This window comes from Ostrea edulis, chromosome 3 (genome assembly GCF_947568905.1).
Source record: "Ostrea edulis chromosome 3, xbOstEdul1.1, whole genome shotgun sequence".
Lineage (NCBI taxonomy): Eukaryota > Metazoa > Mollusca > Bivalvia > Ostreida > Ostreidae > Ostrea > Ostrea edulis.
Window position 1 is genome coordinate 80,185,198 of NC_079166.1, and position 27,586 is coordinate 80,212,783.

General features: G+C 33.8%; 1 protein-coding gene across 3 annotated transcripts in view; it reads right to left on the reverse strand.

Annotated features, from left to right (window-relative positions):
• Window positions 1-26,838, reverse strand: part of LOC125673075 (uncharacterized) — a 74,528-nt gene extending 47,690 nt beyond the window's left edge. For all 3 annotated transcript variants that reach the window (XR_007369265.2, XM_048909344.2, XM_048909345.2), the window contains exons 1-4: window positions 26,725-26,838; window positions 21,978-22,152; window positions 21,590-21,710; window positions 7,947-8,363 (exon numbers count right to left, since the gene is read on the reverse strand). Coding sequence is in view for 2 of the 3 variants with exons in the window: in XM_048909344.2 (XP_048765301.2) it covers window positions 7,947-8,363; window positions 21,590-21,710; window positions 21,978-22,010 (571 nt within the window). In the remaining variant the exon portion in view is untranslated. The remainder of the gene's footprint in view (window positions 1-7,946; window positions 8,364-21,589; window positions 21,711-21,977; window positions 22,153-26,724) is intronic.
• Window positions 26,839-27,586: the final 748 nt, after the last annotated feature.

A 27,586-nucleotide genomic window follows, 5' to 3' on the forward strand; every position in this document is an offset into this window, starting at 1 on the left:
CCCAATTGTAAAAACAATGTTACGTCCTTGTACCCCCATCTCCCACTCTCTAGGTCTACATGTGTATATTGTATACATATATATCAATATACATTGTACACTGTAGAATCAACGATATTTGTATAACTCAGATTTACTTGATTTATTGTTCCCCCCTTTCCCAACAAATTCATGAAACAAGTTTGAATTACACATACACATGAAAGGTGAAAATAACGATCAATCTCATACCTCCAACAAGGAATACAATATACATGTACTGTACATTACCGTTATTCAAGAAATAAGGTATCATTTTAAAATATTTATCGGGATATAAATACGGGTTGGTCACGTGATCAAATTCCATAAAGCCCTTCGTTGAACATCAACTTCAACATCAGTTGAACTGAAAATTTGATCATGTACCAACCCGTATTTATATCCTGATAAATATTTTAAAATGATACCTTATTACTTATATTTACATTTTTGGTCGGTAACATTGCTGAATTGTGTTAACAACACGTTTCCGTACATTTCAAGTTGCTGACGTCCACAACGAAGCGTCATAGATGTTCAGCCGGAATAGCCGGAAAACGTTGTATGATAGGAACGTGTTCGAATGCCTATGCGTAGTAATACAAGGCGTGGCCATAGGAAGGCTTATATAACGTGTCGATATCACGAGTAAGGCCATTCTAAGCCAGTCTCACGAAGTGCACGTAGCACACTTTTTTATTATATTTAATTATGGATAAGGTCCTATATTCACCCTTAGACGTTACTTAACACTTGCTTTCGGACACAGTTTTCCATAGTTTTTTTTTAAAAAAATAGTTCATCCATGGTTTTACCTGGGAGGTTTTTAACGTCAATGATGGGGGGGGGGGGTGACATTTTGTTATTTGATTCAGTACTTGCATAAAACTAGTTCAAGTCAGTTACCATGTATGTAGTATATTTTTTGTAAAGTTATTAAACGCCGGCTGCCCGACAAGCTTGCCTGGCTTACACCAAAGTTGTGCTTGGTTGTCTTGTACGTAAAAGGATTGAATTCACAGAAGTGTATATTATACTGATCATCGTTCGTTATCTCACCGTTCATTATACAGATTATACGCGACGAAGGCTTCAACTTCCATGTTGAATATATTACAAAAACATATATATAACACATTTTAAAATAAACAAGACGTCCATTGGCCACATCCCCCACCTGAATCACTTTCACTCATATTTAAAGAATTTTTCTATATATTCGCATGCAAGACTTTGATCCCTATTTTGATCCCAACCCACTCCCGGTGGCCATGATTATTTTTTTCAAAATTGAATCTGGACTAGGTCAGGAAGCTTTCATGTGAATGTAAACTTTTAATGATTTTCCCTATATATTTGTATGTAAAAATTGACCCCCTATTGTCGCCTCATCTTAGCCCCGGGGTCATGATTTTAACACGTGAATCTGCATTATGTCAGAAAGTTTTCATGTAAATATTAGCTTTTCTGGCTCAGTGGTTCTTGAGAAAAAGATTTAACAAAAATTCCTATATATTTGTATGTAAAACTTTGATTCCCTATTGTGGCTCCATCCCCCCCACCCCCCGAGGGGGGGGGGAGTAATGATCTGCACAAACCTGAATCTGCACTATGTCAGGAAGACTTAATGTAAATCTCAGCTTTTCTGGCCAAGTGGTTTGTTGTAACAAGATAACGAGGTACAGGAGTGTTTGTTTTGTTTTTCTCAATTATCGGTCATTATACTATGCCATTGCTTGGTTTATTGTTGTTTTGACAACTCTATCTATATGTGAGGGGATGCGGAAAATTGAAACTCTTACTTTGTAATTGCTCTGTAAGCAACTGTTGTAATTATAACCTCACATGTAGTGATACCGTAAATTGAAATCACTACGCCATTAACAAATTGTCAGCAAAGGTCCTATTTTACAACCTCTGTACCTGTATTTTAGCACAAGGATAGACAGTTCTATTGCTCTGGCAGTGTTTTGAGAATACAGAAAGAGAAGAAAACAAGAGAAGCAGATAGAGTTAGAGAGTTGTTGGCAAACTCTGTACTCGTAATGAAAATTGGAAAATTAACTTGGATTTCACTTCTAATGACAAAAAGGGTTACATCTTGAGAAGAAATTTTTGAAAGATTTTCCCCATATATTTGTATGTAAAACTTTGATTTCCTATTGTGGCCCCATAACACCCGCAGGGGCTATGATTTTTACAAACCTGACTCTGCATTATGTCAGGAAGCTTTCATGTAAATCTCAGCTTTTCTGACTCAGTAGTTCTTGAGAAGAATATTTTTAAATGACCCCACCTTGTTTTTCCATTTTTGTGATTATCTCCCCTTTGAAAGGGACAAGACCCTTCATTTGAACAAACTTGCAAGCCCTTTGCTTTGTGACAAAGTTGGTTGAAATTGGCCCAGCGGTTCTTAAGACGTCGAAACTGTGAAAAAAAGTTTACGACGTCGCCAACGATGACGACGCCAACAACGACAGACAACGGACAAATTTTAATCACACAAGCTCACTTGAGCCTTTGGCTCAGGTGAGCTAAAACCAACAACCTTAAACACAGTGGATAATTTGTTAACAATTGTAATTTTTCAGCACTAATTTGCGGTACTAACTACTTTGTTTTCGCTCCTGGAATGGAAGCTATCAATCAATGGTGTGCGGTAGAATGCCTCAATTGGTCGGATTAACAATATGTAAAAGGGGTAGAGTTTTTAGTAGAATTTTCAGGTTGTTCGTAAAGTTTTGCAATTTAAATTTGATGTCTACGTTTATATTTTAAGCCCTCTCTGCATTTTCTTAATTCTTGCGGCAAATTGAATGTGTTGTAAGTTACTTTCTGGAAAAGTTTTGATGGCATATTGCTCGGTGTCGCGGCTTTTATGTAATTCCATTCCTCGGAATCCAATTTTTCCGTTATAATAAACCACGACATTTGAAGGCTCTCATCTCTATCAAAAGAAAAGAACCAGTATATCAAAATTTCTCTTCATCTTCCCGCGTAACATAATCGCTTCGTTTTTATTTACTATTTGTTCTTAGAATCTTGAGAGGATGTCTCAGAGAAAACATGCAAAATCACTAAATTCGTCCAGATGGGTAGATAGAATTTTCCATTTCGTTATATATTTTTTATTTTTTTTTATTTAGGGTGTAACATGATAGGAAAAATGTACTTTGGAATACGGAAGTTCCGAGTTCCCCAAGAGTTATTTCCCTTTGTCAAACTCTTCCGTAAATTATTACCTAAAATATGATGACAGTGGGTACATTTGCTAATAACTATCGTTGTATTATTTCTTAAAAGATGATATCCAGAGTTTCTGAGACCATCCTATCTCAGGGAAAAGGCAACTTTAGTGAGTCTATAAGTATTGGATAACAAAATGGCTCAAACAAATATTGTAAATTTCCATCTTCCTTTGATAAAAGCGTCACTCATGTAGAAGAGGAAACGAATAATGATTCAATAGCCAATTTGATGATCTTATTAAAACAGATTATGCTTGATATAACCAGAATATGCATACCAGTGATTGATATAAACAAAAGTTACGCTTTTATTACATTAATCGTACGTAGTCGTTACGTACAATGCCAGTCTACGATATAATGTATACATTGTGTACCCACCATACGTTATAAAATGCGGAAGAGTTCGACAAAGGGAAAAAACTTTTGGGTAACTCGGAACTTGCGTATTTCCTCACGTGTTTCTATTTTTAGAAACAACTGGTTTTAATGTTTACTAGTAATTGACATTCATGCATAGCAGTAATTATGGAAGTTTGAGGCCTTATAAAATAATTACAATATTCAAGAAATTTTTTTTGCTATATCATCAAAATATATGTTAAATTTAAAGAATATTGATGTTTTGCTCTGATTGCATGTATTTATAATTAAGGACAAAGCCATATGTAAGCAAAACTTTGGAATCACAGATAAGATATGCAAGTCTGGTGTGGCAGTGCAGTTTAAATGGAAATCAAAATTTCATGTAATGATATTAATTATAAAGATTAATTCGGGTGTTAAAAAATCCACTGATGGCATTTTATATCTAATATATTAAATGAGTAGCTGAAATAATGACCACGTTGAGTTTAACCAATGTTTTGTTTATTTCATAGTTTTATCTAAATGCAATTTATATGGTTTGATTTTATGGGTAATAAACCAATTTCAATGTAAACAAATATTATAAAGTCAACGAAAAATGAAAATCACATTATTTTTTATAGTGATTCCCAGAGCAGCTTCAAAAGGGCAGGGAAATTTAGTACCTCAGACAGGGGCAGAAGGGAACCCTCGCTTGGTTCGGGGTATTAAACATCACATCCTTACAATTTAAGTCAAGATTTGTGATTTGGAATTGTTTGTTCATGAAAATGCTCAATGCACTCTTCAAAAAATTGTACAATTATAAAACAAAGTAACAATTAATCAAATAATTCTTTTTAATCTGTTACCAGGGAAACAAAGCCCAGTGGGTTGTAATTTTATATATGGTTTCTTAAATGTTTATGGTCCAAACATTATGTTTAAAGTGAAATTTCTCTGACGTAGACCTTGTAAAGTGGTCAATATGCATTTTTTGTTGCCATGGCAACCAATTTAAATTTTATTAAAGATATAAAAATACTATTTTTTGTGTTTTAAAATAATTTTTTTAGTATAATCTTAAAGATAATACTCTTTCTAAGAATTCTACCAGCTTTTTATCCGTAAGTTTGCCTCGATTAGTTTTTATAACACTAATATTCCCGTTTGTACAAAGATCACGTAAATGTAAAACATCACAAAATTAAGCCCATCTGGTCAAAAAACAACACGGGCTACTTTTTTTGAAAAGTAATTTTCAAAAGATAAATTCCTACTGAACATACTGATATGCAACATGACTTTGTTCGCTACATGTCAAAATGTCGCAAACCTTACCTTAAGTTATTTGTTACTCATAAATGAAAATATTCTAACTCCTGTTTTTGTTAACTGTTGATCGAGTACATGTACATGCAATTCCCCATAACTTAAAATTTTCGTACGGAAGATCAACACTGAAAAACGTCATTTGAAAGTTTAATTGAAGCTGCGCGATGTTTCAGGAATTTCTGTGCCTTGTTTTAAAATATTGCACAGAGTCAATTGACACCGGAATCATGGTTAATTGATATGGATTAAGTTATATTTTACCCGTATAGATTAAAATTTTATTTTGATACGGTAAAATAGTCTTGTCACACGATCTCTGCGAAATTGATTTGTCTCTCTTGTTTATCTGATTTACATATCGCTAATTATAGATATACCTAACAAATTTTGACGTATCAGAAGAATTTTAGCAATCTTCTAGATATTATTAAGAATGGTATTTCCATAGATGAATACTTCGTGTTCGTGTTCTAACAATGAATTTCCAAGTATTTGTGTGTGCAAAATGGCTGGGAAATTAATACACAAATTCATAATAAAACTGACATCTCTCTTGTGATAAAAGCAGTGAAGGAATGGTGTGCCTCGAAATGACATGGGTTTCAAATGGCTTTTCTCAAACTGCTCATAATAACCCCTGGCCCTTCATACTTCTTGGGGTACACAGGATGCGTGCCAATCCGCGCATCTAGCTTCACTTCAGTCGTGTACCGATTCTAAGCGGTTCACCGTAAAAGCAAAACGGTAAATGCATATATATAGTGATGAAAAGAAAACGGTCACCATTTTTTTTTTCAAATTGAAAAACGTGTCACAATATCATACCGAACCGCGAGATTGAAGTAGTTTAAACTTTTTTTGAAAATGATATCATACTTGGACAGTTTCTATGGATGTTTACTGTTATCACGTGCTTCCAATTATCGGATAAGACACAAGTGATCAATTACGATCTGTTCGATTTACCTGGTCAAATACTGCATGGTTATGATGAAAAACGAACTTCACAAAAGAAACAGACGTTTGTAATTGGGGTACAAAAAAGGGAATTTTTGTGTTGCGTTCAATGGCAAAAGGGTGGCGATTTTTTGTTTCAAATTTGGGAAAGGGCAGAAGGGTATATTTGCTAAACACCGACACGAAATATGACGCCACAATACACTGTTTACATCAGTTGCATAGCATTTCCCGCGTTCAATGAATAGGCGGATCGAAAATGTCTAGTACGTTAGAATACTTTGATTGAGTTCTGTCCTCACACGTTAGGTGCTAATATTTCGGAATATTTTTTGTCCTGTTATGGATCTAGATATTAATGCCAATATTTTTTGCTTCGCCCTCAAACACGTTCACGCCGTAAGACATATTATGGATGTACAAAGGATGTATCATGTCACTTGCGACTATTACAATGCTCCGAACGAAATCCTGGGCAATACGGTAAATATTTGGACGTACCTGAGGCAATCCTTCTGCTATATAGAGTTGGCATATTTTCCGTGGACAGTAGTACATGTACATTGACGCTAAAAATCTGTGAAAATCATCGAGCAAATTTCGGGTTGCAATGGAGGAGAATGAAAACAAAGTGCTGTCATCCAGACCACAACGCACAAAGTAATGCTAAACCAGACCGAGGGGCAACCCCTACACTTTGTAAAGATTACTGGTTGAGAACGAGACAGACAATAGTAGTTTGATCAGGTAGGCCATAATTGAAAACATAACCAAAGAAAATGAATTATATCTATATACGGTTTTTACTTGTATACAAGTGTTTATAAACAGTATAAACACCCACCCACCCCCTTCCATCACCATTAAAATACTTTATCATGTCACCAGGTACCTTCCAGTTCAAAATATTACACCCTTGTTTATTTTAAACCTAAAATGACATTGAAAATTAATTTTTAAAAATTGTTAAAGATAATAATTGTACATCATAAACTTAATTAATATGGGTGTTGTAGAAATGTATCAATTTTGTAAAAATGTCTTATCAGCTAGGACATTATACAAAATGTCAAGACATTACACCCAGGGCGTGAAGCTAACTTTTTATGTAACTGATGCGCTCATCCTTTTTATCAATTAGGATATAGAGTGTTAAGGACAGACAGACGTCCCATTCAAAATTACCCAACTCCATCTTTAAGAAGAGAGTTTGGAAACTTGTTTACTATCGCTGGATATTTTAATGGAAAAATCTTATTGTTCAGTATCTAAATCATTACATAATAGCCTTGTCATACTTGAATACAAAGAAATTAATTAAAATGTTATTTGTTTTGTTCACTAGTTTTCTGTTGTTTTGGGGTTTTTGGGGGGTTTGTGTGTGTGTGTGTGTGTGTGTGTGTGTGTGTGTGTGTGTGTGTGTGTGTGTGTGTGTGTGTGTGTGTGTGTGTGTGTGTGTGTGTGTGTGTGTGTGTGCATGTGTGTGTGTTTGTGTTGCGGGGGAGGGGGTATATATGCTAGTAAGTAAAGTGTGCTATTTGTTTAATGTTGCCTAAGGTGCAATTTATATTTGATTCCACGCAACTAGCCCCCATTCCGTTCTTTTCCCATGTTTCATTTAATTATGAAACAGTTTTGAATGCGATTTGAAATATGCTTAGCCTAATCATCATATATTTATTATAATGTGAGGTGTAAATCCTGAAGATGCATCTTAGATTTTAAAGTTATGGGTCTTTTTACAATATATATTAGATTAATTCAACGTTTGACATATGAATCGTATATAAACATTAAGAAATACATCTAATCATGCGAGTACAAACCATGATTCGCAAGTAACACAATTTAACGTTATTTTCAGAATCCGTACAGTAAGTTAATTTGTGAGTAGCACTCAACGCCATGTATATCATGTTTTAATCATTTGTAGAATGTACTTTATTCACTTTGAATTAACTAATGAGGAAATACGTACCTCTAATGTGCTTTATTTGAATTTGTTTACTTTGAAATAACTAATGAGTAAACGAGTACCTCCATACGACAGAATAATGGCAATAACATCGTACATCCTTCCCTCCACAATCAGTCTCATCACCGTTATAGGGGTGTCCACAGGCTGTTCTATGTCAGTATCCTCACTGAGATACTCTAATGTATACATACATAGGGAATAATCTGAAGCGACCTGCATGTAGAAGTCTTTGTCTATGTCACTCAGCAGACAATTTTCTCCGTAAGATTTCATTATTTTTGTATCTCGCCGAATGTGGAAAATGTAACTGTCACGTGTCACCAGTCCTTTCTCCTCCAACTCAGTCAGTGTCCTCCTGACATCAATGTCACCCATAGTGACGTCATCATCCAAAACGACATCACTGTCATCATCAACACACAATAACAAGGTGTAGAGAACGACACGCTGGTCCTTTGTTAAATCAGGAAACGGATCTGTGTGTGTAACAAAGTAAATGTTAATAAATAATAGTGTCTATTATAACCCAGTCAATGTTAATAAATAATAGTATTCATAATAATAAAGTTAATGTTAATAAATAATAGTATCCATTATAACACAATAAAAAGTTGATAAATAATAGTATTCATAATAACAAAGTAAATGTTAATAAATAATACTATTCATTGTAACACAGTAAATGTTAATGAATAATAGTATCCAAAAAAAAAAAACAACCCAGTAAATGTTCATAAATAATAGTATTCATAATAACAAAGTTAATGTTAATAAATGATAGTATCCATTATAACACAATAAAAAGTTGGTAAATAATAGTATTCATTATAACAAAGTAAATGTTAATAAATAATAGTATTCATTATAACAAAGTAATGTTAATAAATAATAGTATTCATTGTAACACAGTAAATGTTAATAATGTAAAACTTATACGGTACCAATTTTGATGCACCAGATGCGCATTTCGACAAATAATGTCTCTTCAGTGATGCTCAATCGAAATGTTTGAAATCCGAAATAACTATGACGTTTTAGATCTAAATATAGCCAAAAACAACGTGCCAAACAAGTGGAGCCAAATTCGTCCAAGGATAAGAGCTATGCATGAGGGAGATAATCCTTAATTTTTAAATGAATTTCTAACTTTTATAACAGCAATTAAATATACATCAGTATTTTCAAGCTAGTAACGAAGTACTTAGCTACTGGGCTGTAGAGACCCTCAGGGACTAACAGTCCACCAGCAGAGGCCTCAAATATTATTCATTATAACAAAGTAAATGTTAATAAATAATAGTATTCATTATAACAAAATAAACGTTCATAAATAATGGTATTCATTATAACAAAGTAAATGTTAATAAATAATAGTATTCATTGTAACACAGTATATGTTAATATATAATAGCATTCATTATAACAAAGTAAATGTTAATAAATAATAGTATTCATTGTAACAAAGTAAATGTTAATAAATAATAGTATTCGTTATATCAAAGTAAATGTTACTAAAAATAATAGTATTCATTGTAACACAGTAAATGTAAATAAATAATAGTATTTATTGGAACAGAGTAAATGTTAATAAATAATAGTATTCATTATATCACAGTAAATCTTAATGAATAATAATATTCATTATATCACACTAAATGTAATAATAGTATTTATTCTAACACAGTATATGTTAATGAATATTAGTATTCATACTAAAACAGTAACACAGTGTAGAGAACGACATCCGGTTCTTTGTTAAATCAGATAATGGATTTGTTAATAACATATCAAAGTATATAACAACTATTTCATTCCTTCAATGAAATTACATTAATGGTTATGTTTCCAGTAATGTTGGCATTGTGAAACATGCTAAAGGCTGGGCTTTGTAGCTTTATTCCATTACTGGTCACGATAACTGGATGATTAATTGTGGACATTCCCTCCTGTGGTCTAGAATCTGTGGACGTTTCAATATTTAAAACTCAACTGCTTGGCTGAGAAACTCGTCACATCTATCCCTGTTTTGTTCAGGTACTTGTATATAATATTAAGCAGCTCCTGTAGGGGTTGCTAATTAATACTAAAATTGGAAATAAGTGAATTTTTTTTTTTTCGGATTTACCAAACTCGCCCGTTTTCATTATTTCATATAATTGGTAAGAGTAGTGGAACTTTGTTTACGTGGCTTCATCGTATGAACGGGAATGTTTACAGATCTGACGTTGCTATTTTTTTTCCTTAGGGAAACTGTTACCTTATAATGAAATAAGTTTTTTTTTTGCCGTTTCCCATCTGTTTAGCATCTGTAAGTTGTTGAAGTACGTCGGAAGATATTGGTTCTGTTTTTCTCTTTTCATTGCCAACTCCCCGCGATTTTATATTTCAGAAATTATTTTATAGCAAAGATCGCGCATCACTGATAAGACCTAATTATAGATAGGATAAAAATAACGCGCAGCCTCGTTATCAAATGTAGTACAAACATTGGACAGCGTGTACTACATTCCTAATGGCCACGCCGATATCAAAAGAAAAAAAAGCTAACACACGGTGCAACAAGACACTGCTGTTATGGAATATGCAACAGTGACAGTAGATATGCTGATCGAGAATATATGACTGGGTTTTTTTGGATACCATTTCCAAAACCCAAGAGGAATCTGGAAAAATGTCAGCGATGGGCGCGTGTGTGTGGCAGGGAATATTTTACCGTTGAAAAGGTTACAAGATGGACATACATATGTAGTAAACATTTTGTGGGTGGAAATGGACCGACAGCAGAACATCCTGATCCCATTCCAGCAACTCTAACGCCAAATCAGGTATAAATTCAAACCAAAAAATTGCGGAAATAGGTACATGTATATTGGGGGGGGGGCATAAATCAGACTGCACGTTGAATAGTATTCATGTCTTTTATAGTTTTCAAGTTTTATTTTTTGCCTTTTTGTTTATTATGCCCAAAAACGATGGGTTATTAAAACAAATTTACGGTGGCATATAAACACCCCTAAATATGTAAAAAAAAAAAAAAAAAAAAAAAAAAAAATGAAAATTTAATGGTTTGTATCTACATGTACCAGGAAACAAATGTTCTTAAGAAGTCTCAACAAGAGCCATAATTTCAAGCCAAAATATGTTTTTGTGAACAAAACAAACGAGTATTTTTTTCAATTTTCAATATTATTTTTAGGGGGGAAAATTCGCTAGGAAAAGGAAACCACCCACTCCACGGAGCAATCCTGTTTCCAAAAGAATGTTAAAGGACGTGTCAGAAGCATTACTATCCTTACAAGATGAGGGAATACCTTCAACTTCTACTAGCACTTGTGATATGCATCGTGGCCATATTAACGAGAACAGAACAATTATAGTCAACCATGATCAGTTTGACACTATATGTACTGGGACCGGGTCTGATATGAATCAGAATGTAAGTTCTTTTTTCAGTTTCCTGAAACCTGCAAACTGTTGTCCATTTTAAGTAAAGCATACCTGCATTCATAACATCAAAAGGAGTTACATGTTAATTGTACCATTTTTGAATGGCATTCGTAGATATTCACATTTATAAACTTTCTTCAGTTTAAACAAATATCTCGAATATAATATTCTTGACACTCATTTTATGTCTTATTTTTGTATATTTTGTCTGAAACTTAAGGATTTGTAAAGACTAAAATTCTCATTAAATATGTCTCATAACTTTTGAATGACACATGTACATTTGAATTTCTCAGGAACATGTCAAACAGGAGCAGACCCAAAAGAACGCAATTTATTGTGCAACACAAATACAAGATTGTGGGACACAAACTACTTTTCATTGCAGTGATACTCTTGCCAATAAAATTGAGAGAAGGCTGAGGAAAAATGAAGGGCATTCAAAGCAAAAGAGTCCGCAAAAACAGAACACCAAAAACAAGTTTGATTACGAGCAATTGGCAACAAAAGGAAAACTTTTTAAATTTTACACAGGTTTAAATGTTGAACAATTTAACCACTTTTTAAGGTCTTGGAAAATGCCGGAGGTGTATATGAACTGAAATATTGGAAAGGAAATAGAACAAAATCACCAAAGAAAAGACGAAACGACTCAAAACAACGACAAACCAAACTATCGACAAGAAATCAGTTATTATTGGTTCTTATGAAGTTAAGGCATAGGTTTCCAAATAAAGATCTTGCATACATATATGGAGTAAGCATCAGTACTGTCTCTTCAACAATTAACACTTGGATTCAATATTTATATAAAGTTACTGGTGGTATTTCGTAAAAAAAATGTTTCCATCTAGGGCTTTAATTCAAAAACATTTGCCTGCTTGCTTTAGGTCCTTCAAAAATGTCCGTGTGATAATTGATTGCTTTGAGATATTTACTCAGTCATCACGGGATTTTGCTGAGCAAGGTAATATGTATTCCTCGTATAAAAATAATCCAACATTGAAATGTTTGGTTGGTGTTGCACCTACAGGAGCAGTTACATTTTTATCAGATGTATATGAGGGAAGTATATCAGACAAGGAGATAACTGTAAAGTCTGGTTTGGCTGACTTGCTTAATCCTGGAGACTTGGTGATAGCGGATCGAGGGTTTTTGATTCGGGATATACTGAACCCAAGAAACGTAGACCTTAACATTCCACCATTTCTTTCAGGAAGAGATCGACTAACCCCTCAAGAAGAAATATTGACAAAACGCATTGCACGAGTACGCATTCATGTGGAACGAGCAATTGAGCGCATGAAAAAATTTTAAATAATAGGAGCAACAATACCTCTTAGTCTCAAACCAGTAGCCACAGAAATAGTGCATATAATTGGATTTCTAGTCAATTACCAAAGTTCACTTGTAAAATGAGCATTGAACATTAAACTTGATAAAATAATTCTAAATTTATAAATGAATTCCAGCCTGACCTTGCATTCATTAGAGAAGTATCTTCTTTTTGTTGCATGATTTTTTTCTTCAGTACATTTATTGTGGTTCAGATGATTGGGCTAATATCTGCTTGATTATTATAGTTCGTCTTTTACTGCCTTTGTTTTCTTTTGACCACTTGTTTGAGGGGGGGGGGGTTGAGATCTCACTAAACTAGTTTAACCCCACCACATTTCATGTCCCTGGCCCAAGTCGGGTATTGTGGTCACAAGTTTGTCTGTATCTTTGTGTTAAATGTTACGTAATGTACATGTACATTTTGGTAATATTCATGCAAGAGCGACTAAAATTTTACATATACACGTTTTATTTATTTGAGGCAATTTTCACAAGGAGTGGAGTCCCACCCTTATGGAAGGCCTTTTGGAGACCTCTAGATTTGTGGATTGAGTGTGGTCTCTGAAACTTACAAATGTAGTCCATATCTTTTCACACATTGTGAAAGTGTGACACTGTTCAAAACCAATAAAAATCTGAATTTATAATTATTTTTTTTTGCTTTTTTATGTACAAAAATACATGTAAATGAAGAAGTCAAGACATTTGATATATCATATGTGTATCTCATAGAAAATAATAACATTATTTATTTTACTCTTTATCATTATAAATTGCAGGTGCATGTATGAATATTTGCACTGATGAACACTTGCAATATATACATGTATTTAAAGTTCTACTGGCAAGAGTTTTCTTGGAATCCTCATTTCTAGGTATTCCGGCATCATACATTTATGATGAAATAAAATTAATTTATCTCGGAGATCATGCCAATATTCTCCATCAAAATGGATTCTCTGAATCAAAGTTTTTGCACTAGACCAAATTACAAAATTTCACATTACAAAGTCCCATTTGCATTTAAACCTGAGCATAGTACTTATGGTTTTTTTTCAAAGACAGGATACCATTCTCTATTGTATAACACAAGTTAAATCGTTGACACGGCTTTAGACTCTCTATACATAATGGGTCTTTGTCTTTCAATACTAATGGACATTTTATTTCCAAAACACCAATAAGATTATTGTTAGCATCATAGATTAGTCCATCTGGGCTACATCCTAATTCAGGGTACTCGGGATTTATCCAGAAACCACTTTTTCTTGTTGTTTCATTGTTTCCCTTACTCAGATTAACATATTGCGTAAATGCATTATCTTCATTTTCTTGTCCATACTTTAAACTTTTCAATTGGGGAAGCTTTTTGCCCCATAGAATCTGCTCCAAAAGGTTATATTTAGCCCTTGGGCTTTTAACACTACTGACTTCCTTTGCTACAGATGCAGTTATTCTACAATTGCGACTGCTGTCCCACATAATAGATTCAGCCTGTCTATCAGTGTTTGGGACTTCATAAGGTTCAGATGCATCTTGTTTGATCAAATTCAAAGAATAATTGGTTCTTTCATTTAAATTTTTAATGTCAACCACATAATCACTATATTCAATTTCTAATATTTGGTCAAACATACAAAATGATCCAGAATTTGGCAATGTAGCAATATATTCATTTGCAAATTTAGTTTCATCCAATTTAGTAGTCATAGGATTATAATTTCTGTACCTATCCGCTTTTAACTTTTTGTTGTATGATGTGGAATAACATAGCTGAGGTTGCCTTTTAGCCTTCCGTCCTACATTCCATGTACATAGCTTGCTAGTGCAAGCATCCGGATCATATCCAAACTGTAATGTGTAATCCTCCAAAGCAAATAATAACGAAGCTATATGGTTACATCGTCCCATTGCTGAAGCTTTACAATCACACGAGGCATCCAATATTTTCCCAGATGGAGATCCTAAAGTTAAAGTCACATGATATAGCTTTCGTTGAGTGTATGATGCCATCACAGTTGATTTGACAAAAAAGCATTCACCTTTTGCAATGCTCTTAATATCTTTTACATGGCCGCTGGCAAAATATTGACGTCCTTTCACCATCGGTTTTGAAGTATTGAAGTCTGTCAAATTGTCTTCACTTTCACTATCAGACGTCGACGTTTTACTTTTTTTCTCATATACTTTGGCAGTTAGTATTATATGTTCATATATTCTTCCATAACAGAATCCTTTAGGAATATTCCCTGAAGGAAATGTTTGCCAACCACTTGTAGGTAAAAGAGGTATCATATCAGCTGATGATTTACTGCGGGCAGTGGATAACACCTCTCGTAATTTCTCCTCGTACCAGATTCCCCCATCCACAGAAATTATGATGTCTGTGTTCTTGGACTCTATGCATTCTAGGCACCTAAAAAATTGACAAATGTAATTTCTAAGCATATGCATGAATGGCGTGCTGATATGTATGCTTATATATTAGGTGTTTCAAGAACTATTAAGAAGGCCACTGTTTGAATGTTTTATTTCATATAAAGTATTTTTTTATTTGCAGTAGATCTACTGTAATTTAATTGACAAAGGAGATTACCATTTACATACACATTTGTAATCGACCACTATATGTCAATAATTTCAAATAACAAAAATTGAATATATTCATTTACAACCTAAGACAATTAAGCCTCTAGCAAAATCGTCTTGACCCTCCCACACACCCTTTTTTATTCGCTACACATGAAAATGTATGCAATGAATCGCTGACAGAACGATACTCCCGTGGTAAATGAATTAAGATATAGTTTTAAGACGTATTTTTACCAATCATAATTATAATATATACGGATGATGAACAATAAATCGTAGTGTACAGCGTGTACATACATGGGATGAAAATGTACGCATGTGTTTAAGTGTTTCTTACCTTTTGACTAATTCGGCTTTTGTACCCGCTTGTAACATTCCCCTGCATTCTAACCATCGCTTCAGTTCAACGACTGAATGTTCTGACACATCAGAACAACGAAACTTCGCTCCAGGAACATCAGTTTCCTCTAACTTTATAGAATAGATTTTGTCGGACACTGCCATTGTTTGTACTACACTTTCACTTTCGCGTATCACGTGATTACACACCACACGATTTATGACGTAGCGTACGATCTACGCTATAGCGGTTTTCTATATCAAAATTGCCGTAATTTACATTTTGGTCCCCATTAAAACCGGGAATTTTTGAAAATATTTCAGTATCACCCTCCAAAATTTTTCTACTGTTTTCTATCGCCAAGAACGTTGATTGCTTTTTAAAATTTTGAAGTTAAAACATGTTCTAAATTTTAAAAAAAAAAATGTTACTTGGGTTACCCTCTTGCTTCGACTTCAATTTAACGCTGTTTTTGAAAACGTTTTTTTAATTTGTCTGCTTAAATTAATTTTTGTCGTTGAAGAAAGTATAATTGAAAAAAAAAATTGTGTGTAAGATCATTTTTGCATGTAGTTTTGTGGGTACCTGTAAAGTGCGAAACGAAATAGAAACGAAACGGAACGAAATCTACCGAAACACGAAACGAAATCTACCGAAACGAAACGAAACCCACCGAAACGAAACGAAACCTACCGAAACGAAACGAAACAGATTGTATAATCGAACTCTTCTAATTATAATAATTAAAAATGGTATCTTAGGTCCATGTTAAAGTTTACACATATAAATAAAATTCGCCTCCCCTTTGATCTAGGCTTTTGGCTTGACTGATACAAAGTTTTAAAAGTTGGAAAGGGGGCGGGGGGATAAGCACAAAGTACATAAATACCATGTGCAATTAGTTTAAGATCCATAAATTTCAGAACGGAAGGTTACAGTCTCACAGGTCAGAGGTCAGGGGAAACACACTAAACGAGGGATGGGGTCGTCGGCGTTGGATCCGCTTTTGGACATAAATACATGTTTCAGTATTTTTTGCTCTAAAGACAAATATATGTATACATGTGGATATTGTGTATTTGTATGTAGTATAGCAAACGGTGGATTCTGAATATGTCCTCCCGTTCTCTTTGTGAATTCTGCTTAAAATTCCCTCGTTCATAAGCCTTTTCAGTTTACAAAATGCCGACCTCCTCCTAATATTTATTGCATTAAAACAAATCCGTTTTCCGTCCCGTTTTCAATTCCCCGTCTTAGCAACACCTCAAATGTATATAGTTTTTTCCATTATTGAAAGTACTCGCACCTCAGCAGTTAGAGATAAAATAAGAGGTTAAGAGCTCTTCCTGCTTTTAATTTTCTCAGACACCAGCTTCTTCAAACAATGTATCTATGCCCAAAGGCGGATCCAACGTCGGCGACTCCACCCCTCGTATAGTGTGTTTCCCCAGATCTCTGAGACTGTAACCATCGGTTCTGAAATTTATGGATCCAAAACTAATTGTACATGGCATTTAATCAACTATGGATATATACTTTGTGTTTACCCCCCCCCCCTTTCCAACTTTTAAAACTTTGTAACAGTCAAGCCGAAAGCCTACATCAAAGGGGAGGCGAATTTTATTTATATGTGGTAACTTTCACAGGGACCTAAGGTACCATTTTTAATTATTATGATTAAAAGAGTTCGATTATACAATCTGTTTCGTTTCGTTTCGGTAGTTTTCGTTTCGTTTCGGTGGGTTTCGTTTCATTTCGGTGGGTTTCGTTTCGGTAGATTTCGTTTCGTTTCGGTAGATTTCGTTTCGTTTCGTTTCGATTTCGTTTCGCACTTTACAGGTACCCGTAGTTTTGTTAGGTTTCAAAAGATCAAAGAAGAAATTGCCATTTGAAATTTGAGGGCAAGACAGTCCCTTAACAATGCGCCGAGACAGATATATCTCGGTCCTTATGGCAAGACAGCCCTACCTCCTTGCAGCTGCCTCACCCTACCCAAGATAGGACGCGACTGATGTACTTCATCTATCTGATTTGTGACCAGTCCGGCTACTGAAAGTAAACGGCCGAGTCGCGATGCGACGAGGGGAAGAGTGCGATAAAGGATTGTCCTCTCTTAAAGAGGGTGGGGTCCGGGAAAAAAATCAAAATTTAGATGCAAATTGTTCATTTGAGAGAAATAAATGAAAATTTGTTGATTAGAAATCTAGCCTCTATTGTTCCTGATTCTTACATTAAATCGGAAATATTCCAGTTCCCTGTATACACACTATCTTCTTCAATGCAAACTACGTAGAGTCTTATAAAATTTAATATACTGTACATTTGGATATCATTTATTCATTAAACTTGTATATATCAACACCATCAACGTTGGAAATTGTATTACAGATGAACGAGGGAAACTGTTTACGTTCAATTTGATAGTCTGCGCATTTATCAACCACGTAGAAATTTTGCTCATTACTGACTTTCAACATGATTAAAGTGCAGACAAAACATTGTTATGGTTGATGCACATGCTCTATCTTTAAAATGGTTTTAAAGGCATAAAAACAACCAATCTCGCCGATTTCGATAAATCTTGTCAATCGCAGATGACGAAAATGATGTTACAGAACATATTACGTCACTAATTTTCACATGTATCATCAGGGTCAATGCCCTAGTGCATAATCATAATGATTAAACCATGTGAAACTTCATTTTAGGTTTACTCTAATGAGGCGAAAATTTGGGCTTAATGTACTTTGCTCTCTATTCAAGTCCGAATATCAACAAATTTTACAAATATACATGTCAAAATGCCAGGTTTTTGGTATATCTCAATGTATCAAAGGTTAAACTATAAAGGTTCACGAAGAAAAAGTTAAACTTAATTTCACAAAGAATTTTGGTTGAATCCTACTCATGCACACTCACACATGTCTCAACATTCACAGATCCGTCTACTTGCATTTCAAATTGACCAATGAAACAAGAGGCCCACAGGCCTTATCGGTCACCTGAAGACTAGTGAAATCTAGAAAAAAATCCTGTTCTGAACATCTAAGCTAAATTCTAATGTTCAGTAAGGGATACAAGACTTACTTAAAACATTGTTCTATCTATAAAAAAAAAAACAAATGCATTTAAACGCAAAAACCCAAGTACGAATATACATTGGTATAGACAAATATATTTACACCTTTCGTTTCTGATTTGTTTTTAATATTTAATATATTAGGAATTCATAAATTTTAATGGCACACAAGGTCAACTCTTGTCTTTAATTCACTGTTAGATCATCATTTCAATTGTCATAATACGATACTCCTCAAAACAGGGTTTTGTACTTCATGGGAAGCGATTCGAACGCTTCTATTGTCTGAAGACTGTACTCAACAAAACTGGTTTTCTTTTTGGGGTGAATGAGGGTACATAAAGGGTGTTCGGAAAGAATCTTTTAGATAAAACAAAAGATTGATTTCCCACGTTCCTTTCTGGGAACCCTAATAATATGGTACTGACACGTAGGCCTATACTTGGTATAAAACAGAAGCCGCAGCCCTCTTTTAGCATTTAGTCCTGGTGCCTGGAAGAAAGGGAGTCAGATGATTGAAAAGTACATTTGATTGAGGTAAGATTATTCATTATTTCTACTAATTTTCTTAAATATATTAACAATTTTTCCACATTGTTTATTTTGTTGTTTCATTTTTGTTGTATACAATTTCTTTTTAATCATTTGTAGCCCCAGCAGTGGAAAATGCAATGCATTTTATCTAAGACCAAACATCGCTCCTAAGGGGAATGTATGATACGACGACGTCCCACTCGGGGTACATCAACTGCAACAGATTGTGGCCAAAATGTATAGAGAGGCAGGATTTTATGGCTTTTTTTACAAATCACTCTCTTCGGGCTACTGCCGCTACACGCCTATATGCTGCGGGTGTTAAAGAGCAACTTATAGCGGATCTCCGGGGAACAATACAGAGTGTAAGTGATTTGATTCAGAAACCGTCCACAGTGTCCCCGCCGGAGCCGAAGAAAGTGGAGCTCAATGAAAGTGTTTCCTTTGGATCGGGAAAAGAAATAAACATCACTGCCGGGAATGTAACAGAGAATTTGCGACTTTAATGTGCATGTGTCTAAATGAATGATTGTGACATGAATTTATAACTGGCACCTAAAGGATTTCATATACGGTAAAATCGGATTATACATAAAACGCTCATTTCGTATAATTTACTGGAATATTTCACGCCTTGAATATTGTATTTGATAAATAATAAATGTTTTCTCACACAACTAAGAGTGGTCTCTGTTCCTGGTTTTAACTGTCAGTCCAGTATTTCTCATAATATTGGCCTGCTCTTAATAATACTGGACTATGTTCAGTACAGTATGAAAAATAAAGTACTGTCAAGACAAAGAACTGACGTCACAACAACGTTTAATATAGAGTACAGGTCAAAACACGGGCTCCGCGGACTAATTGTGAGCCTAGAAAGACGTCGGTGCGTTTGAAATTGCGGTTACTGTGTATTCTATAGCACTTGCATAAATCTTTTAAATTCAAAGATACATCAATGTATACACATGTCCACAATCGGGAAATCAAACGATCGACAATGGTAGCCAGTGGCGTCAATTGATTTATGTTAGCGTCAAATTGAAGCAAATCGAAAACATCAATTTTCACAATTAATGCTGAATTATATTGAATATTAATGAAAACCCCAAATATGTTGTTGTTTTCAAGAACATTTGTCATAAGTTTGGAAATCAAACCACACGCTATAGAATTTTGAGGTTTAATTTACTACACTTAATACATATTTCCCGTGGGTTGCGACCAAATTCCTAAACAGGAAGCGTCAGTGTGTAACAATAGAAATTATAAAAATGGTGCATGTAATGAATAAAATCTTAATTTAATTTTCCTTTGTTACATAGAGAGTCTCATTCAATTATTCCATTGTCTTTTAGATTGATAAATAAAGTGAAATAACTTCCATTTAAAAAAAATATACATATTTTCCCGTGGGCCGTGACCAGGTTCTTATATCATTTTGTTGGGAGTTGATTTTAACAACTCCTCTATGCAGTCACTCGGCTCAAAGTGGTGTGAACTTTATCATGTTTTTGCAAACAAATGAAATGTTCAGTGCTAATAGGAAATAGTTCGTGAAATGTTTACGTATTACACGTTTAAATGCATAATATCTGTAAAATTGAGTTTTCTACCCTCGGTTAATTGAAAAACGACCAAAATATCACAAGAAATAAAATCTAATGTTAACAGTGATATTTCACACTATTAAAAAATTCCTATACGCAGACAAAATACATGTGTACCACCAATCATAATATACAGTACATGTAAAAATATGCACGGACCCGCAGACTGAAAGTCTACTCGTTCAAATAGTGTGAATCACATTTATACTGCTGTAGTTACCTGTCAGTTTTATACTGCTTTAGTTACCTGTCAGTTTTATACTGCTTTAGTTACCTATCAGTTTTATACCGTTGTAGTTATATATCAGTTTTATACTACTGTAGTTACCTGTCACTTTATTACTATTATAGTTACCTGTCAGTTTTAAACAGCTATAGTTACCTGTCAGTTTTATACTGCTGTAGTTACCTGTCAGTTTTACAATGTTGTAGTTACCTGTCAATTTTAAACTGTTGTTGTTACTTGGCAGTAACTTTTTATACTACTGTAGTTACCTGTCAGTTTTATACTGCTGTAGTTACCTGTCAGTTTTATACAGCTGTAGTTACCTGTCAGTTCATACTGCTGTAGTTACCTGTCAGTTTATACCGATGTAGTTACCTGTCAGTTTTATACTGTTGTAGTTACCTGTCAGTTTTATACTGCTGTAGTTACCTGTCAGTTTTATACTGCTGTGGTTACCTGTCAGTTTTATACTCTTGTAGTTACCTGTCAGTTTATATTCCTGTAATTACCTGTTAGGTGTTTATTGATTTAGTTACCTGAGCTCTCCCTCTCCTGGTTGGTGATCCCTGTTTGATCTGAGTATCCAAGTTCATTGTCTTCCAGGTCCGTAGAACTGTCATTATCAGCATCTATCCTCGGTCGTTTCCTAACAGGACCCTACACACATTATACAGTAAATACATGAATATGTTTAAATATATTTTAAGGAGCTTAAATTATTATATTTTAATATTTGATGTGTGATTTGGCGATGTAAAAGACTATAAGGAATGAGAGAGAGAGAGAGAGAGAGAGAGAGAGAGAGAGAGAGAGAGAGAGAGAGAGAGGGGGGATTACGACTACATGTCTATTAGTACTTTAATGTAGTAGATACAGTACCTGGAATCTACACAATATTATTGTGCATAGTTCATACGAACATACCTTTTCCTCGTCCCCTGGGGTTCTCTCTTCCATGATTAGAATACTAAAGTCATCACGTCATTCTCGGAAAAGTTGAAAGGTAGGAATAACAGGCAAATGTGATGATTTGTCATTAGGACTGTACTTTTCTGTTCCTATTTATGCCCGTCCATCCAACTTCATTTGTGACCCTGAACTACATGATGGAGGAAATAGGCAAGCTAGTACTCAGTAAGATAAGGAAAACGTAATTTTCAAAAATATATCTACCTGAAATTAAAATATCTGGCAAGAAATCATGTGACCGAAGAATTTATCAGATTATTATCCAAACAAGAGGCCCATGGGCCACATGGCTCACCTGAGTTACCTTGGCCAATATCTGAAGATTTACCATATATATTTGCATATAAAACCTTAGTCCGTATTGTGGCCCCAACCTACTCCCGGAGGCCATGGTTTTTTACAAACTTCAATCTGCACTATGTCAGGAAGCTTTCATGTAAATCTCAGCTCTTCTTGCTCATTGGTTCTTGAGAAGATGATTTTAAAATATTTTCTCTATTTTCATGTAAAATTTTGATCCCCTATTGTGGCACCAACCTACCCCCGGGGCCATGATTTGAACAAACTTGAATCTGCACTATGTCAGGAAGCTTTCATGTAAATATCAGCTCCTCTGGCTCATTGGTTCTTGAGAAGATTTTTAAAGATTTTCCCTATATATTTTTATGTGATATTTTGATCCCCTATCGTGGCCCCAACATACCCCGGGGCTTATGATTTGAACAAACTTAAAAATCTGCACTATGTTAGGAAGCTCTCATGAAAATTTCAGCTCCTCTGGCCCAACATCGTCGGTTACCCACATGTGCTTCTATTCGATTCTCTCCACCATTGGCACATGTCAACACAACATAAGGAACACAAATCAATCATTACATAATCATGTCTTCTAACACTACAGATAAACAGTTTAACACTAAAAATGGAAATAAAAAAATACATTTTTGCACGTGGTATACAGAAAAAAAATATATGATATCAAATTTGAGAGTTTCACATCCTGGTCAAGGCCTCCTCTTAAAACTTAAAATGGAACTAAAAATAGTGAGGGTTAGAAACCAAAATTTTCAATTATTGTTAATTGGCGAAGATATTGAATTTTTGTGCAAAATTTCGAGTAAATTAACTTAACCGTTTTGTTGTTGTTGTTGTTGTTGTTTTGTTTTGTTTTTTGGGTTTTTTTTTTTTTTGGATTGGTGTTTAGTTTTGGAAAACCATATTAATAAGTTACACTTTTTGAACTAGTTTAAAGTCTCAGCTACTCGTGCCATACATTATAGATATAAAATACACGTGTAGGAGTATAAAAATAGAAGATAAATTGGATGAAACAGAACCTGTAATATTACGCAGATTTAGAACTTTTTGATTAATCAATCCTTCCGCCACAAAATATAGTCTCTGCAAAACCCTTTCAAAACTTGAATTTACACATTTTTTTTTCAAATGGATAGGGTTCAGTAATAGATGTGTAATATGTTTGCACCGATGGGATCAGTATTGAGGCAGAAAATACTTCGTTGTAGCATCCTGCACAGTTGTGCTCAATAGCTTAGGAACTAACTTCCTTAAATCAAATTACTCAAACATTTGTATAAAAATGCAGTATTTTCGCCAATAATTTAAAAATCTGGTCTCCAATCCCCATTTCTTTTTTTAGTTCCATTTCAAAATTTATGACAAGACCTTGAAAATTATGTGAAATTTTAGAAATTGACATTACTCCTAATATGTCCTTTAAACTTAAATTTGATATCATATTTTTGTTTCGCATTTCAAGTGTAAAAAGGTCATTAAAGGTCAAGTACGGTGATTTTCCTAAAACTTGAGTTTTATACAGAAAAATGTCTGTCGTACACTTATGGATTAATTTCCATGGCAATTTTGATAAAAATCACTTGGCGTGAATTACACGGTGCTATCAAACTTTTACCTGAGCGATCGATAAATGTGTTGTGACGTGAGTTATCGCTCGTAGCATGACGTCATCTGAGACAAGTTTCGATTGCATTGATAGGCTTTTATAGTGTTTACATAGAAAAGTCCTGTATTTATGGTACAATGCGCTGCTTTGAACTGCAATTTGAAATCGGGACAGGGATTAAGTATGTTTCTTTTCCCAAAAGACCCTAAATTTCGAAGAATTTGGACAAGGAAACTGAAAAGAGACACTGAGATTTGTGACAAGCCACGATGATCAGTGAGCGACACTTTAATTAACGAGGATCAGATTTCCATCAACCCTGACACACCATCCTGTTTGATTTCAAACAAAGTGCAAAGTGATGATTAACTGGGCATCCTACAAAACAAGTGGAGGGATGCATTTTAATTATATAAAAAGTTCAACCCAAAAAGGGGGATGCAGTCCACCCCTCTCTACATCCACCATTGAATGCTTTAATGCGACACTGTATTCAATGGGTTTGCGATTGCACATAAAAATTAATGTCACCCATTACCTAGTTCTAATTGATTTTATTTCTTTTATTAAATGAAATATCTTTCGAATATTGTTGTAATCATACTATATTTATAAGGGACTCATCATTTCATTTCTTCGCTATATATATTTTGAAAAAATAAAATATAGTAAACATGGAAATGAATTCAATTTAAAAAAAAAACCATTTTGATAAAACCTTATCCTATTTCCAAAGCTTTTTTTTTCAAGTTCATTATGAAAACAAGTACAAGTTTTTCCTTTTCCTAATGCGCTTCTAAGTGCTACATTAATTAATATATCATGAATCATTAAGGCAAAATTTCACACCTCAAAATGCTACAATTCGTTAACTTTGTGCCGTACTATTTCAATTTCGCATTTGACGTGTGTTGTGAAGAAATTACATGTACTAATAGGCCTAATTTACATTTTATGATAGTGTATCTACATGTCGATGTTTTGTTTTTTTAAGGGGGGGGGGGGTACAAATAACGTTGTGCACTATAAGTTTTGTTTCTTTTGTCATTTGTTGTTCTTTTTTCAAAAAAGCATTTTTCAATTAAATATATATCTAGCTAAACACATTATAATCTGAATCGGAACAATCTTATACTAGTAAATCTCATAAAAAAATTACAAACGTAAGACTGAGAGTCAATCTAATTAAATACGCTCACAATCGCTACAATAGAGTATACGGCGAGTATCTATGACGTTTGATTTTGATTAGCCTAGATTGTGTAAAATTCAAAGGTTATCTTTTGATAGAACATTTTTTTTCCAATATCATTCCCAATTTTCTATGCACTGTTCCGGTAAATAATTTCTAACTGAGATTCCTGTGAGATATTTGTCGAACATAGACATATTACTATCGGATGGTTTCGAAACGGGTGCAGGTACAAACATAAAAGGTTGAATCCCTAAACTCAAGTGTATCTACGATATTTCACCGTCAATATCCACGGTGTTGCTAAAACTGGCAATTTCTCACGGAAATTAAAACGATGATATATAGGCGTAAACAACTACAATTGTCTCAGATGACGTCATAAGAAAGGGCGATAATTCCTTCATTCGTTTCTATAAACAACGATTTTGGAATAGGTATTTTGTGCATTTATCAGGATTTAAAAAAAAAATGAACACATCAATAAACTTTTCAAAACGGGTTTTAATGAATTAAAAACATTATTTTCAAATCTATTTTTATTACACTTGACCTTTAAGTATTTCCATTACTGGTGTTATTTTTTCTTTAACTGTAGTTTTAGAAGATATGATTATGTATCTATTTTCAATTATTGATTTATGTTGCTTATGTTGTATTGACATCAACAGACAAATCAAGTTTAATTGAATACGATTGAAGTAACGTTTATAACATTGTAGAGCTCATAACAAGGTTTCCGATATCAGTTTTTCTTTTTAATTTCCTAATACTCCTTTAATGTGGAAATCAAAAATATACTTCCCAAAACATTACTCCAAATCTCAAGTACGAACCTCTTTAAAGCTATTTGGACATGATAAATTTCAGGTATTGTATCTATACTATATCTTTCTAGCAAAAAAAAAAAAAAAAAAAAAAAAAAAACTGGAAAAAGTCACTCTTGAAAAAACCCAGAAAACATTAAATGTATTGAGGATTTACGGCATCCCGATCCCCATTATTAGTAGTTTGTTTTGAAAAAGTATTAAATTTGATCGGGATCGGAATCAAACGGTAAACTTTAACTTACAATAATTCCTAAAATAATGAAAATAAACACGATATATTCCAGATATACATTTATTAGGTTAAACTAAAGTAAGAACATCTACGAACAGCAGTTAAATTGCATTGAATTATGAAATTTTACTAGCGTACTCTAAAGTACTCTATCGTACTCTGTTTAGTAGGACCGATGTTTACATCACAATGACTATATTTTCACAGGTCAATACTTGTTTAACCCACTGTCATCTTACACAGATAAGAGTACTGGGATTGTGAAGATGATTCCAAACAACATGACAAAGATATCGATCGGGAATGGGTTTACGATTGAGATATGAGAGCATGTTCCAAAGCTTATTTATTTCCATCGTAATTTAAACTTCCTAAATCTATATTTAACCTACACGTAAACTTTCTTATTTCTTTCTCTGTGTACAACTAACGCATGTTAATAAGTAGATCAACATTGACCAGTTGTTGGTTTAATACTTTTATAATGCTAACCATGATACATTTTAAATATCAATCTGCATTACCTGTCTATCTTCTGGTGGAAGCTGCATGATCTCCCATTGTGCACATACATGTATCATGGTTTGATCAAACAGGTCATTGAAAAAGGGGTGCCCCAAGGGGAGAAGTACTTTAAAATAGTTACAGATACAATGTATACGTATAAATAAGTAGAATTCGAATATCAAATGACTATTTATCTCAAAAGCATCTTAATAATTTGTTCATACCGTTCTCTTCGCAAAAATACTTGACATATAAGTAATTATAACGCTAAATAAAACGAAAGTAGAATAGTGATTTTGTTATGGCAATCAGGCACCCAAAGGGAGAAAACATTTATCATCGGAAAAAAAATAATCAAATCATATGTTTCGGACTTACAAAGCGCTTGAATTTTTTTATTTCTTTTTTTAAATGTTGAAACCTTTCCGGGAAGAATGCATTAAAATCTTGATATGTTGAAAATGCAATGATTAATGAGACAATCTTCACGAGATTCGACAATTGCAAATAATTATCCAAAAATTTGTAAAAACATATTTTCTACCTTATTTGTTATTCGAATTCCATTTCTTGTCTAATGTATTCATGACCAATTTAATGAGAATACATATTAGTAATGCAATCAAACTCAACATGCATAAATGATTTCAGGAAAAAAGAAAATATTTGAAACAGAGCAGTGAATGTATATTTGATATTTGGAGGATTCACCATGTGCCTGTATTTTGTTAATGCATGTAATATTTTTCATATTCCTATTCACATTTCAGTCAGTTTCCACTGCTTCATTTTAAGATCTATATCGATATAAAACACAGTATTTTATTTTCATGTAATTCTTATTCTTGTTTTCCCTATTTCAACACTGAACATATATAC